The following is a 15739-nucleotide window of genomic DNA, read 5'->3' as shown; positions in this document are numbered from 1 at the left end:
CCCACACACACACACACGCACACACACACACATTTAATCTTCTCAGATCTTTTATTGTATCTAAGCACTGGTCCAGTTAACACAACACATCAGCTGCTTTTGGTGCAACATTATCTTCCGTGAGGCTGTTATTTTCGTCACTTCTATTAATGCAACGTAATCCAGAGTAGGATCAAATGTAAAAAAAAAAAAAACAGATAGCAAAGTGCTGTGGAAAATCCCAGGCATCTCCATTGAAAGTGGAAGTGTTAAAAGGCAAAAAACATCACCGACATCTGTCTGGTCCTTTTCTGCTGATTATTTTCTTGATGAATTGATCAATCGTTTTCGTATTTAAATAGTTTTGTCCATTCAACAATCCCAAAATGATACATAGTTAGATACTTAGTTTAATATCATGGAAGAAAAAAAGTAACTGACTATATGTAAATATTCACATTTGTGAAAATAGAACTGTTGACTTCTCTTTGCGTAAAAAAATGGCTTAAACAACTAATCGGTTATAAAAAATAGTTTGATTAATTTTCTGTCCATTGACAAATTGTTACAGCTCGAAGTATTTATTTATATATTGGGCATTAAATCCTCGGGATAGTTCAGCTAAAACCCTCTCTGACACACATGTCCTCTGATCTCTACTCTAAGTAGGGCTGCATGATATGAGGAAAATATCTAATTGCGATTATTCTGACTGATTGTGATTGTGTTATGATTCACCACATTGGAGGGAATGATTGTCATTATTCTCCTTTTCATTGAAAATGTAATTTAAATTTAAATTAAAATGGTTATAGTGTGATTTTTGCAAGGATCTGTCCCACACAAAGATTTTTTTCATTAGTCTGTAGGATATTATTTGTAGGCCGGGGCGTCTCTGCAGCGCCACAATACTTCATTCAGAATGATTTGACATATATTTACCATTTAACAAATATTGCGCCCCCCTGCGATTTGGATATTGCACCAATCCATATCGCAATTTCGATACAATTGCGATTAATAGTGCAACCATCGCTGTAATTCATCTCTACTCTGCAAAAACACAAAATAAAATGTTGATCTATAATTCTTAGCTCAGGACTTAGTTACAATTTTATTTGAAAGCAAAACCCTTCTGAAGACTTGAATAGCTGGAGTTACCCAATGCTGACTTCTTAATGAGACGAGGCATATATGCAAATAACTCAGTCTTATGCCAAATGGGGATTAAAGCCATGTTTTATAATGGACCACAGTGCTTTCAATGGTGCCTGTAAGATGATTTTCACACCGGAACCAGCCCAGTAGAAAATCTGCATTACGTGAGTGTTGAATTCACGTGTGAATATAAGATCAGGATTAATATGATGACTGCATGACAAGTTCCTGGCAAAAGCTTTTGAACCGCTAGGCAACCTGAAGCTGAAGTTCCAGAGAGAAAGAAGCACATTCAAAAGAAGTTTTAATTCCAGTCTGGAGGCGACACAACTGGATGTTTGATGTGAGAAAACTCCCGGGCAATCAGAGAGAGTGCAGAATTCCAGATTAACTTTAAGCCATTGAGCCCTGTGAAAGCTAAGCCACAACAGCTCTCCTGCTGTGATCTCATCCTCTTCTCTGCCCTGCCACCTCTTTTTTTTTTTCAACGCTGGAGAGTTTTCCTGCTGAAGAGAAGCTGAAACTCACGGCCAAGGACACTCGCCAAGAGAGGCAGATATTCCCATAACCTCCACCTCCTCACTATGGTCATATGTTGGACTAGGTTCGAGGACAGTATTTGCAAACCTGGGGGAAGAATCAACAGCGAGTCTCGGCTTGAGACGTGACGAGTTCAGACTTCCCCAAAGTGTGACTCAGTGGGATTGCACCATGATTTAAACTAAGTGGCCTACTTTTACCATTCATTTATTTTACATACTTATGTCTTAAAGATCTAGAATGATGTTCGAGCAGGCTTTTTTCCGTAATCCTTCCGTATTTTGACAGATGTCAGATTACAAGAACTGGCCTTTACTGGCCAGTGTAAAATGGCAACCAACAAATAGGCAGGAAATTCCAGCCTGCTGTGTTTGTTTCTTTGGTGTTTTATGGTGGTCTGGCCTCTGAAGCAACCCAAACTGTGGCTAGGTTTAACATTATCCAATAAGCAAGGGACAGGGGAGAGGAGAAGGGGGGCGGGGTGGGGTGGGGGGGGGACACACAACATCTCCCAGCCACACTCAGAAACAGAGCTAACTGTAGAAGTGCGTATCAAATTCAGAAACCAAAGTGTGAATATATGCAAACTGTCGAAACTTTTCATTATTCCGCACACTTATGCACGGTAAAGGAGGGCTCACGACTTGTCACAGTTTAGGTTTAACTGCTAAATTATAGTTTGATAAGAGTTATATACAATATTAGTTAAAGGGGATGTTGCGGGGTATTTTGTGTGAGATCATGAAGAACTTCACTATAAAGCATGGGCACCAGAGACCACTACAGAGCTGGAGCTGAGTCTTCACATGTAATATATCATGGGTCCAAACTTTTCATGCTTAAATAAACTCTGCTGCATTGCGGTTCTGCCAGTCATGAACCAGGGAAAACAAATCCTCATTTCCTCTAAATCATCTAGTATCACTTCCATTCTTTTTCTTTCCTGTTGTGTTGTGGTAAGTAACAATACATGGTACCAGACAGCAGTAAACTCTTATTTCTCATGACGTTAAATAGTGCATGAAAGTTGATGACAACATGCTGAGCACATCCAAAGGGGCCACGACAATTCATAAAACAAATCAACAATGATTATATTTAAACTTTGATCAGTATGCAGCTCATTCATTTGGTCCAAAAAACATTAAAAAGGGATTCTAAAGTTTGGCAACAGGGGAATTTGATGGCAGATGGGTGCAAGTAAAATAAAAAAAACTAAGCTTCGCAAAAAGAGTTCCAGATTATTCAGGACGTGCAGTATATTCTTAGGGATAAGAGTGGGAATGTAAACCTACACAATCTCATCATCTTGAACTAACTTTAAGATCAAACTAAAAGTGGTATGCCTGCATGTATGACTAATCATTTTCTTCCTGGTAGCTGCTTAACACTTATTTCCAGTTGACAAGCGAAAACTCTGGAAAAACAATATGGTCAAAAAAAAAACAATCGAACATTCTATAAATGTCTAATTTCATCTTTACTGGGAGACATTGTTTACGTGGGTTTAGCCTCCCCAGCATCCTGTAAGATGTTAGGGTCTAGCAGCTGAGCAGGCCTGGACTGAATGTGTTAATTGCAGCCTGTAACAGGATGTAAAGGTCACATCTGCCCGCAGGGTGCCAAATGAAGCGTCACCCCACGTCAGTTTTACAAAGTAGCCTTAAAAAAGCCATCCGGCACCAACATAGAACAACAAAAGTGCGTTACTTTTCAGCTTTAAATTAACGTAATACATAAATAGACATCACAATAGAGATACACTAAGCCAGCAGCCCCCCCCCCCCCCCCCCCCCCCCCCCCTCCTCCCCCCGTTTTTTCTCCACATTTTCCACTCACTGCTCGGACTTTTGGTTCGTGGCATACCGAGGCACCAAATCCAGAATACGCAAAAATGATCTCTTACTCTGGTTCTCCCCTTTTAATGCCTTTTGGAACTGGAACTCGTTGTCCAAAACCAAAAGCGTGCACACTATGTTAAACGTCGGCCCGGTTTCTCGACTTTTACATCATTGAAATTAAGCGAAAGTTGATATGTTCTCACCCGTAACGCTCCTCTTCAGTTCCAGACTAAAGATGAATAAATATAAAGTGCATTTGTAAAATGTAAGTTGCCGATTTGTCCATGTTTTCCTCGATTCCTTGTTTCGGTGATGGCCGTTGCTTTGCATGCTCACAACTACAACACACACGCTGCGAAAAACACACAGCAGGGAAAAAAAGCGAAGCAGGAGCAGCGACTGCCCCAGTGTCTCACTTTGAGGACGGGTGATGCCGAGTTGGTGGCGAGTTTGACCGCTAGAGCTCCGTCTGCCTCTCAGTCAGATCACAGCGGAATGAATGGAGCAGCGTCAACAAGTGTGTGTGTGTGTGTGTGTGTGTGTGTGTGTGTGTGTGTGTGTGTGTGTGTGTGTTTGTGTGCGCGCGTTTCCCAACATGAGGTCCGGGGACCTCCAGGCGCCTGTGAGGGGACCCCCCCCCCCCAATACCAACCAAGTGCAAATAACTGGTGAGAGTAAATAAAAACAAACAAACAATATAATCTCATAAAAGTTCTGAAACTCAAATTTTAAAAAGCTATTTATTAATCGTAGCTGAGAAAAAAAAAGCAGAGAGAAATTCCTATTTGCTATTATGTATTTCATCTACTTTTAGAGTTTTGCCTTTTTTGTACAAAACTTTATATAGGATTTACTAGTTTTTTTCTTTTTTTTTTGCAGGTGTTTCTTTTGGCCAGAGACAAACACAAAGGCGGGGACGTAGGTTTGTTGACCCCTGGCGCTGCTGACCGAGGGATGAGGAACATCATGGTGGGGAAGGAACCAGAGCTTATGCTACCAACTCGATACAGGTGGCCTTAACTGTTGGCGCATCACTGGGTCTGGACTCTCTCCTTTCCCAGCGTTGCTCAGGGTGAGAGGCCCTGGCGATACTGGGGATAAGGTAGTAAAGAAGCTCATCAGCGGCAAGGCACCATGTGTGGATGAGACACCACCTTCTATCTTCAGCCTCCTGGGAAAAGCTTGTGACAGCTAGAGTGCTGAAAGATAAGATAATTTGTTTATTAGTCCCAATGGGGAAATTACTGCAAACATCGTGTACACACTTTTTGTTGTATCACACACAGGCCTGAAATACACACACATGCGCCCTGAGCAGCGGGGGGGGGGGGGGGGGGGGTACGGTGCCTTGCTCAAGGGCACCTAGCAGTGCCCAGGAGGTGAACTGGCATCTCTCAGCCACCATCCACGCTCCCACTTTTTGGGTCCATACGGGATTTGAACCAGTGAACCTACGGTCCCAACCCAACTCCCTATGGACTGAGCTACTGCCACCCCCAAAGGGAGGAAAGGGAGGCTCTGACCGACTGTCGGACCTCAGACTGCAGGGGTGGCGGCCTCTAGGTCACCTTGTAAGAGCGTCTGCCCCATGTAGGCTGAGTCCTGCAGCAGCGCAGGGTTTAAATCTGACCTGCTGCCCTTTGCTGCTTGTCATCCCCTTCTCTCTCCCCCTTTCCAGTCTACTATCACTATAATAAAAAGGGAAAAAAGCTGCAAAAAAATAATCTTCAAAAAGAAAAGAAATACAGGGGGGTGTAGTGGTAGGGTAACGGCCAATGGTTAACAGTCAGCCACCTGGTCCTCATAGCTGTAATGACAGCTCTGTCTATATTCTCGGCAGGAAGTTAAACACATTTTCAGTGAACGGTAGGCTCCACCATGGCTGTCCCTTGTCACTGATTCGATTTGTGACTTTCATTGACAGGATCTTCAAACCATTTGGGGAAGGAGAGTGCGCTGTTTAGGGAACATGAATTGCTTCTCTGCTCTAAACAGATAACGTGGTTCTGTAAGCTTCATCAGGCCGTGACATTCAAAATGCACTTGGGTGGTTTGGTTTAATTAGTTGAGATTGGGCTGAGGGTAAAATGGAGCTTGAGGTCAACAGGCGGCTCAGCAGTGATACAGGCCCTGTACCGGACCATTTTGGTTAAGAGGGAGCTGAGCCAGAAGGCAAAGCTTTTGATCTAGTAGTATCGACAGTATGTATGTTCAAACCATCACCTATGGTCGTGAGCTTTGGGTAGTGATTGATAAATTACATTGCAAATGGCTGAAATTAGTTTTCCCTGTAGGCTGGCTGGAATCAGTCTTAGAGATACAGTATAGTAGGTCAAGGAGCTCAGACGTCCAAAAGAAAGCTGGTGGCAGAGCCGCCTACTCCTGTGTGCCAAAAAGTTATGGTGGTTTGTGCATCTGATTTGGATGCCTCTGCAGGTTTTCAGGGCATATCAAACTGGTCGTAGACCCTGGGGAAACCCAGAACATGCTAGAGATATTAAATATCTCATGTGGCCTGGGACCCCCTCAGTATCCCCCAGGAGAAGCTGGAAAAGGTGGCTGGGGAGAGGGACATCTGCCTTGCTTGGCCTGCTGCCACAGCGACCCAGCCAAGAGAAGCGGCAGAAAATGGAAGGATAAATGGATGGTGGGACTGCCCAAAGCTGATGTATCCCAATCCATAAACGTGTACAGTTTGCATCGGGAGAGAGCAACTTAGCATCCATATAGAAAATCAATGTTTGATGTCTCTTCCCAGAGTACACAGGCAAATTATAATTGGTGGCCTTTTATGGAGTTTCACAAGCATGCAAATTTGTGCAGAAAGCCTTATTGTGTCTTATCATTAAACATGCCACCAGAGAGACAGATGACAAATGAAAACCCACTGAATATTGGCTTTTAAAATGGCGTTTGTATTAATGTTGTCCTTCAACCTTCTGACAGAGGCACAGAGACTCCAGACCAGTACTAGATTTATGAATGAGAGACAGCATTTATCATACTCGACTGCTGTACTATAGTACACTAAATACTATACTAAATCAACATAGTCAATGTGGGATTACAGTCCAAGTTTACAGTCTGTTTTCTGTTAATTACCGAGTTGTTTGTTCCACTCACTCACTAATCAGAGAATTTAATTAAATTCAACTGAATATGAAGAATAAAACACTAGCTAGGTAAGGCTGGACGTACAGTAAGTATTATCTAAACATATATTTGAATCATATTCTGTAAAACTAATTTTAATTAGAAAAGCATAACACAAAACCCAAGAACAGAAATAATACTCATGACTACAGTGTCAGCTGTGTTGTTAATAGGTTTTTCTTTCAAGAAAGTGGTGATTGTTACGCTAGTCAAACAGAAGCCCAGAACAACAAACACATTTTAACCAATAGTATTTAATGGTTTATGCAACTCTCTGCTAAGGCCCAATCTCCCCCAACAGTACTAGTAGGTAAACCAGTCCCTTGCATTTTATTGGCCAAAAATAAATTCAAACATACCTAAATAAATATGTGTTTATGGTAGGGGGGTCAATCAAAGCAATAACAGTTCTAATTAAAAGGCAACTTGAAAAACACAACAGTTTTCGCCATGAAACTGGTTAAATTGAAAAGTCTTTAAAAAAATGTAAAAGGGGTTGTTTCTCAACAGCTTCCACTCCACATAACAACTCTAAAACCATTCATTATAAAAACGGAGGTGGAACACTGCCACCAGCTGGAAGTTCTAAGCTTTGGTCACAGGAGTTTGACGAGGAGATGGGAGAGGGTTAAGGGCCGAAAACTTCTGTCCCTCCTCGTCGCAAACTATCTGGTCTGGAATTTAAGCGGGCAGGGGATCCCAGAACAGCGGGTTTGGTGACATAGTGCCATAGATATTTAGGATTCAATACAATAACAGGCCAGACTGGTTCTTTCAGTTAGGTTCAGGGAGATGACAACAAACAAAATGTTTGAGCTTGGGAAGTTCCGACTACCACGGACCAGAATGGCTCATGCATGGGTGTGTGAGAGTGCGTATGGGTATGAGCCCTTCCACAGTCCTTTTCATCTACCCAAGCTGAAGCAGTTCTATACTTCTTTTTAATTTCTCTTTTTTTAAAGCACAAAAGAAAAATCCCAATCACTGAACCCCACTTTTCACCAACACAGTGACAAACCTCGCCCCTTACTGCAGGAGTGGTCCAGGGCTTTGACCCCCAGAACAATGCCAGCCTTTGGAGAAAGGAGGATAGGTAGGCTGGGATGAGTGGACATGAGAAGGATGAAGGGTGACGTTGGTCTCCCTTCCCAACCTGTCCATGACTTCTCACCCACCCTTTGCCGTCATCTGACCCCATTACTCTCTCATCACAGCAATGTGGGATGCTGCCATGTTGGGGGGACACAAAAAGGCGTCGCCCCCACCCCACCACACTCAAATGGTTCTGTCAGTCAGTCAGTTAAGGGGTGTGGGCTCAGTTTGAGGCGCTGCTGTTGGAGGAGCTGGATGTGGAGGCCACGGCCATGCCCGAGGTGCCTGAGGTGGCCACCGACTTGCGGATGTGGGGCATGAGGAAGGGGTCACTGGCCAGCTGGTGCACATCGATGCGGTCCTCCTTACGGTAGACTAGACAACGCCTTATAAAGGCCTGGACAAAGACAAAGTGACATTGGAATGACTGAGAAAAATAAAAAAAATTCTTGAGCGCTGATATCAGCACTTGCAAAGTTTTGGTAAAAACATTAAAAATTTCCCAAATATATACACACCAAAAAATAAACTAAAACTATGTATGTGAACAGTTATACTGAGTTACAGTATAAAGAGAAAATGCAAGGAGAGTATTGTAGGGGTTGAAGATGCAAAGACATGATGCAAAAACTAAATACAGTCCCTGACAAAAGTCTTGTTGCTTATCTATTTTGTAGAAGAAACACACTGCTATTAACCTGACTTTTAATTAATCAATTGGTGTAAGAAATAGCTCATATGAAAAGCTAAAACCCTCCCAAATGATGTCAATGCACTGAAATAAATTAGTTTCACTAAAAAAGATTTTATATTTAAACAAGACAGAAAGGTCAAATTTGGCAAGAAAAAAGTTTTGTCGCCTATACTAAATTGAACTAATTCACTACAAATACTAAAATATGTCAGCAAATAAATAGTGGTGCTGTGAGATTCAAATTTAATATTCTGACTCCATGAGCTTGAAGGACGCATCCATGCGGTTTGGCAAGGATTCATACAAGTATTGATGAAGTCATAGGAATAGCTAGGAAAGCAGTCTTGCATGCCTCCCAGAGTTCATCAATATCTTTGGTTTGTCTTCCATGCTTCCTTTCATCCTACCCACATATGCTCAATGATGTTCATGTCTGGTGACTGGGCCGGCCAATCCTGGAGATCTTGATCTTTCGCCTTGAGGAACTTTGAAGTGGAGATGGAAGTATGCGATGGAGCACCATCCTGCTGGAGAATTTGGCCTCTTTTATGGTTGGGAATATAAGAGGTAGCTAAGATTTCTTGGTATTGAGACTATTGATGTTGCTTTCCACCCTGTGATCTCTCGCACACCCAGCCCACCAAACTTCACTGTTTTCTGGGTGAATCTTGGATCCATGCGGCTCCAGTAGGTTCTCTGCAATATTGCGGCAACTTTGGTGTAATTCAACAGAAGATTCATCTGAAAAATCCACTTTCTTCCACTTCTCCAGCCCATCCTTTTAGCAGGTTGTGGGCCTGGCAATGCCACACGGTTTTTTCAATTGGCTTTTGTGTAGTGCTGGCTTCTTGGCACTGTCGACCATGGAGGCCATTTCAAGACGAATCCGACAAACCGTTCTGGTTGACACAGGGACTTCAGGGGACCAGGTCTGGTGAGCTCTGCTGCAGTAGAAAATGGGCTGGCCTTGGATTTTCGAGCAACAACGGTCCTCTTGAGCAGTTGTCTTGCGGGGTCTGCTGACCTGGGCTTGTCAAAAAAATCTCCAGTGTCTCAAAAGTTTTTTTTAATTCTCTTTTACTTGACGCTGAGACACATTGAAGGTGTCGCCACATCAGCAGTGGATCTGGTCTTCAGCCTCTGATAATCCAAACTTAGTTCAGGGTGAATCTTAGGCATGTTTGCAGAGGTCTAGTTGCAGTTGATGTGAAGGTCTAGTGTACTGGGGTTGTTTTTATACACACCTGAGAACTAATTGATCCATATTAGTCCCAGGTGAAGCTCATATGACAAGGCAACAACACTTATGTGTTTGCAAAAATTGACTCAATGGGCTTTACCAAGCTGGGAATATTAGAATACTTTTTGACAGTTTCTTTATGCACGAAACATTATTACCAAGATGTTGGGATTAAAATGAGCCATTTCTTGTAAATAAATCTTGATTAGAAATATATTTCAGCGGCACTTCAGGTCAATTTGTACACTAGCGACAAGACTTTTGTCAGGGACTGTAGAGAAAACAAAAGCAGTGAGTTGAGAGAGCGGAACCAGTACCTTGGCTTCAGGTGTGACTACTGGTTTAGGCGGAAACTGCACATCTGTTGCCTTCAGTATGGTGTTCTCCTGCAGGATGTCCTGCTGGGACTGGTTGTGGCCAAAAGGCTAAAGAGAAAAGAGAATGAACCCGGTGTTATTGAAACAAAACAAAACATGAACTATCCATAATTTAAGTGTGTTAATGTTCAGTACACTGTCCGTAATAAAAGGTTATTTAATATTCTTTTGTCTTAAAATCATTTTACATACAATAAAACATTAAATTCATGTAACCCAGGGACATTTTTATCAACTTTATTAACTGACTTGATAGCTTAAATGTCTTGTTGCAACATATTTTCTTCAGTGTCTCCTACCTTGCGGCCATACAAACACTGGTAGAAAATGACGCCCACAGACCACACATCTACTTTGTTGGAGATTTTGGGTGGTTCCTTCCCAACCACAAAGCATTCTGGGGGAAGGTACCTAAAAAATAGAAAAGGGGAGCAATGTTAATATTTATCAGTTTCAATAGATACACTTAAACTTTCCAGTTTCAAACTGCATTTTGTAGACTAAGAATCTTTTTTTACCATGATCTCAGCTCTCTGTCCCCACATATGAAGTAGTAACATCAACAACAAACAATGTGCACAGGGTGATCCTCGTGAGAACCAGGCTCTGTGAGTATTTGTTCGTGTGGTGGGCATCTTGCTTAAGTGATTGTTGTGTGAGAAGTTGTACACCAGGCAGCATGACAGAAACGAAAATAAGCACTCAACTAAATAGACGCTGTAGCTTTGTACATCCATATACCAAGATGGTATTGGTCATTTAACACTATACATGTGATTTTTTTGTTGCATTTTAACCTTTGCTTTAACCTTTGCTGCCCTGTTCTCTGGATGGATTCACACGTCTTCATTACTCCTAATGATGTTTATTGCTCAAGCACATCCTGGCGTATTTCTTTGCATGATTCTTCTACAAATGTTTTAGCAAGCCTCCAACTCTGACTCTGCATCTAAAAACACTCATACTGCACACTTTACATTCCGCCATTTAGTTTTTTCCTTCTAGAGCATAAAATGCCTTCAAACAGCAAAATTATGACTTAGTTCTTAACACACTGTGCTGTGAGAAAGCAGTCAGGCATTGAGAAATATTTCAGCCCTGACAACAGAACATAAAGTTGACCCTCGAGGACTAACGCTTGGTAGTCAAAAATAAATAGCACAAGTTATTATATCACAGATGGTGGCCCCCAAGTGGCATCTTCTTCCAGTGTAAATCTCACCAGTATGTCCCTGCTCCCTGTGACGTCAGCTCCATCCCATCCACTGAGTTGTAGCTGTCATCATCCATGATCTTCGACAGGCCAAAGTCTGTGATCTTGATCTCTCCGCAGGCAGTGCCGTTCACCAAGAGGATGTTACCTGAGCAGGGTGAGGAGAGGATTTTCAGACATGAATGAAAAAGCATGCATAGTTCAGATTTATATTCACATTTTGAGATGAAAAGAAAAACTATACTCTGGATGATTCAGTTCTGTTAAATGCACAATAAGTGCATCATCCATAAGTTAACATCCAGTTTAAAACCTGGTTGTACTGAAATCGGAGCTCATACCCAGATTAACAGACCTAGGTAACTCCTTTAGTAACTGGGTTATTCGTGCATGTATACACCTTAACAGGGGTAAGTTCAAGTGATGCGTCTGCGCATGCCCCATAGGTTACAACTGCCCCTTTTGACCCGGAAAGAGAGCTATAGAGGCCAAAAACAACAGCAACAACACAAGCTTTAAACCTTTAAACTCACTTATCCGGTGTAAGACCATACCCTGTGCATGTAAACACACTGAATGATTTTAAAATAAAAAATAAAAATAAAAAAATTATCAAATCAATCTTGGCCAGCAAATGGATTTAAGGCCAAACCACCTATCAAGACAAATCACAACTATAATCTACCCAACAATTGTATTGTGTGTCCGCCAATAAAGACGCTTGTAAATTATCCAGTGCTGGACAATGTCTCGCTATCATCACTACTGAAGCTGCAGTGGTTAATTTAACTGAAAGTTTAACATGAAGAGGCACTGTGGTGTGGAGACCCACCAGGTTTGAGGTCGTAGTGGATAATGGGCGGTCTGATCTCATTGAGGTACTTCAGGGCGTTAACAATCTGCATGATGATGGAGCGGCCCTCTTTCTCTGACATTAGTTTGTGCTGCTTCAGGTAGAAGTCCAAATCATTGCCTTCGCAGTACTCCAGGACTGTGCAGAACCTGCTCCAAAATAAGGGAAAGGCATTTATCCAACTCAGCAAGATCTGGTTCATCAAATCAAAACATAGTTCTCTCTACAAAGGCTCTACATATTGGCTCAAACTAAACACAATCTGCATGAACATGAGTCTATATTTTGGAAGGCACACATTTGTTATAGAGGAAATGACTTACGAGTCAGTGTCAAGCGAAAAGTAGTCGTAGAGTTTAACTATTCGTGGGTGGTCCAACTCTTTATGGATTCTATATTCCCTGCACGCGTGTCTGAAACAAAGAGCATTTACAGCATTTACACCAATCACTTGCAATGTGGATACATTACATCCAGTGAATCTGATGTGTTAATGAATGATGAACAGAACACAGTTGATAGTCATTCAAAATATGTTACAGTGTTATTACATATTACAAAATTGAACCGCACTCACTTGTGATAATTTTCCTTCTTCTCATCCCTCCAGTTCTTGTTTAACTGGTGGATTTTGACCGCGACATACCTTTGCTCTGTTAAGTCAAAGGCCTGGAAAATATTGCACATATTAGTTAGGAAGTACATTTGGCTTGACTTTGTTTTAACTGCAGTGAAGTTCTTGCTTCATCATTTTTACAGTGATGACAGCAGATTCTTGGAAATAGTCTTGCATTCTGACACAACAACTTAAGCTGGGCTCAGACTACAGGAGTTTTAAAATCCCAACCGATTTCGAAATCCAGTTGCAACACGCACATGAGAATCTCCACAGTTAATCTTTCCTCCAACCTAAACACACACAAAAAAATGTACATCTCATACTACAGGATAGTATTAAAATGATTGTGGGAGCAAGGCACCACCTCATGATGTGACAAAAATGGGGTCTGCCGTGGGGTGACAACTTTCTGTAGCAGGGATTAAAAAGTGGTTGGAAGACGGGTTGTCTGTTCTTGATTCTTCAGCAACAACTTGAGGTGAATTTTTTTTACCATTTCTGCCTCCTGTTTATTGTTGCTTGGCAACTCCGTCAGTTGCTGTGGGACTCATTTTCTTTTGTGAAAGTACTGACGTAATTATACAAATAACCAGTTCGGGGGGTTTAAGATTTGGCCCAAAACTCCCCACGTCTGAGTCAGGCTTTAGTGTAAAGCAACACAACATGCATCCTCAAATATTTTCAGAAGTATAAAACTGGTAGTGCTTGCAAGGCTGTTGTAGAAGACTGTATTGAGTTGTGCATGTGTTTTTACCCAATTTTGAAGCTGGTACAACTGTAAATACTGAGTACCAATACTACATTTTCTCTGTCTAATTTACAGGATGTATTGGCAAAGGTATTCACTACACTGATTCAATAATAGAAACTGGAATGTATTTATAGTGTATAAACTATTATCAAAAAGCGGTGGTTCTGCCTTAACAGGGAAAGTTTCTCTCACCTTGTAAACTTCACTGAAACCTCCCCGTCCAAGTAAATAGAGAAGCAGGTATCTGTCATTTAACGTAGGGTGATCTTTGAATCTACACAGGGTGAGAAGAAATTCAAGTCATGTAATTAAACAGAGCATAGGACGCATCCTTACAGACAAACTAGAAAAGAAGAAATCGTACTGAGAATTGTCCTCGTTGTGGATCCTTTTCAGCTCGCGAATGTGCAGGTTCCGCACTCGCTCCAACCTCTCCAGCTCCGCCTGGATCTCTGCCTCCTCCTGCAAAGGACCACAAACTTATACCTAAACCTGGGCAGCTAACAAAACACTGAAACAACAGAAAACAAAACTACATCAGACATTACCTTCTTAAGGTGGCCTAATCTTAGCTTAAAGATTTCCTCTTGCTCGTGGTACTCTGCCTGTGATAACCTACAAGCACACAGAACAAACCTCAGTGCCACTTTGAATAAGCGAGCAGGGGAAAAACAACTGGTATGAAAGAGAAAAAAATAAAATAATAATTAAAAAAAATGCATCGTACGCTTCACTTTCTGTTCCATTGGTTTTGCTTTTGCGTTTGTTTTGCTCCAGACTTGGAGGTGGAGTCTGGGCCATGGAGGGCGGTTTGCGTTTGGCCAGCAGCTTCCTCTGTCTTTCAATTTCCTCTCGCTGAGAATTGATTCTTTCTTGTTGTCTGAAAATAGATGACACATTGCAATGACATGCAGACCTAATGCATTTATCAGTTTGTGTATGATCTACTGTAAGCGCTCTGGCCCTGGTTACGATACTGCCTCTTCTATGTAGGATGTGCTTATATTAGACCATTTGCAAACAACGGCATCAACACCGTTTTCAGACATGAAACTTTTTTGTATAATGCAAATTATTCTGCATACAATGCCACACGACAAAGATGTATCGTTTATGTTGCAAAAATTACAATTTTAACTTACATTGATATTAACAAAGCAAAACCAACTTGGGTTGTTCATTTCATACTACTACAACTATTGAAGTATGTTAGTCAGTCCCTCCAGGATTTCGCAAACCTTTTTTGAGATTGTAGCGGCCTAAAATGCCTAATGTTGCGGGAGCTTTTCTAAAAAATTGCAATAAAAGTTTGTTGCAATGAAGTTGCGGGAGACAGAGAATGTTGCAAAAAAAGTTGCGATATTTTTTGTATAGTTCTTTAAAAATTAAAAAAGGAAACTTGTTTTGGGGAGAATAAACTACTGGAGTTTTCCTAGTAACCTTACCAAAAAAGCTCAGGATGCTGCAAATGTTGGTATAATATGAAAACGGCTGGTGGATTTAAGACAAAAAAATTATAATTTAATAAATGAATCAAATTTGAACATGTCTGTCAGTGACTTGTTGATCTGTACATGGTTAGTTCATTTCCTTTACTGGCCCGGGACACACATTCATACGGTTTGATTAAAGACTTACTGGACTTTAACTTATCATTGCACTTACAATAATGAGCGTAGCTGTCCTCAATTTAGGTCATCCTGTACGTATTGTCTCCGTTTTTTCTTGCATCCATGTGTGTGTTTTGTGTGTGTGTGCGCCAGTTGCGGGGGAAACTCAGCAGCCCCGCCTGCTGCAGGGAGCCGGCAGAATTGAAACAGCAAAAAATCATTACAGTGTACATAGGTCTTTCGCTGTACATTTTGAGGGTAAATGTGAGATGTTCGAGTCACACACACGTCTCGTTAAACAAGGAAATGAATATGGCCATGTACGTGTGTGACGTCAACTTGTTCTACCTACCGCTTGGTCATTGGCTCTCAGAGTCATATACTGATATAGAGTTTGGCACATGGGAGTGCTGGGATTGGTTTAAGTTGTGGGAAACTCCGGTATTTGGTCAAATTTGCTAAAAAGTTGAGGTGAGGGGTCAAAATTGCGAGTCGCACCAACGTCACGGTGATTGGTGGAATTTGCGCCATCGCAACATCGCAAAATCCTGGAGGGACTGGTTAGTGTGAATTTGCCTCTAACTAGCAGCTTAATAGTTAATATAATAATAATAATAAT

The 15739-nt window shown here is 41.6% G+C and overlaps 2 protein-coding genes across 5 annotated transcripts in view; both read right to left on the bottom strand.

Annotated features, from left to right (window-relative positions):
* mrc2 (mannose receptor, C-type 2) overlaps positions 1-4010 on the bottom strand; it is a 26888-nt gene extending 22878 nt beyond the window's left edge. Inside the window, exon 1 of the mRNA XM_032537645.1 lies at positions 3722-4010. Within this exon, the coding sequence (XP_032393536.1) occupies positions 3722-3848 (127 nt within the window). The 5' untranslated portion in view covers positions 3849-4010. The remainder of the gene's footprint in view (positions 1-3721) is intronic.
* Positions 4011-6905: 2895 nt separating this feature from the next.
* Positions 6906-15739, bottom strand: part of tlk2 (tousled-like kinase 2) — a 14392-nt gene continuing 5558 nt past the window's right edge. For all 4 annotated transcript variants that reach the window (XM_032537768.1, XM_032537767.1, XM_032537769.1 and 1 more), the window contains 11 exons: positions 14238-14390; positions 14059-14125; positions 13875-13972; positions 13703-13784; positions 12718-12809; positions 12464-12553; positions 12120-12289; positions 11297-11435; positions 10374-10485; positions 10015-10122; positions 6906-8160 (listed from right to left, as the gene is read on the bottom strand). In XM_032537768.1, the coding sequence (XP_032393659.1) occupies positions 7987-8160; positions 10015-10122; positions 10374-10485; positions 11297-11435; positions 12120-12289; positions 12464-12553; positions 12718-12809; positions 13703-13784; positions 13875-13972; positions 14059-14125; positions 14238-14390 (1285 nt within the window). In that variant the 3' untranslated portion in view covers positions 6906-7986. The remainder of the gene's footprint in view (positions 8161-10014; positions 10123-10373; positions 10486-11296; positions 11436-12119; positions 12290-12463; positions 12554-12717; positions 12810-13702; positions 13785-13874; positions 13973-14058; positions 14126-14237; positions 14391-15739) is intronic.

Source organism: Etheostoma spectabile, chromosome 15 (genome assembly GCF_008692095.1).
Source record: "Etheostoma spectabile isolate EspeVRDwgs_2016 chromosome 15, UIUC_Espe_1.0, whole genome shotgun sequence".
Classification (NCBI taxonomy): domain Eukaryota; kingdom Metazoa; phylum Chordata; class Actinopteri; order Perciformes; family Percidae; genus Etheostoma; species Etheostoma spectabile.
Note: the sequence above shows the minus strand (reverse complement) of the source record. Positions and strands in the feature narration are given on the sequence as shown.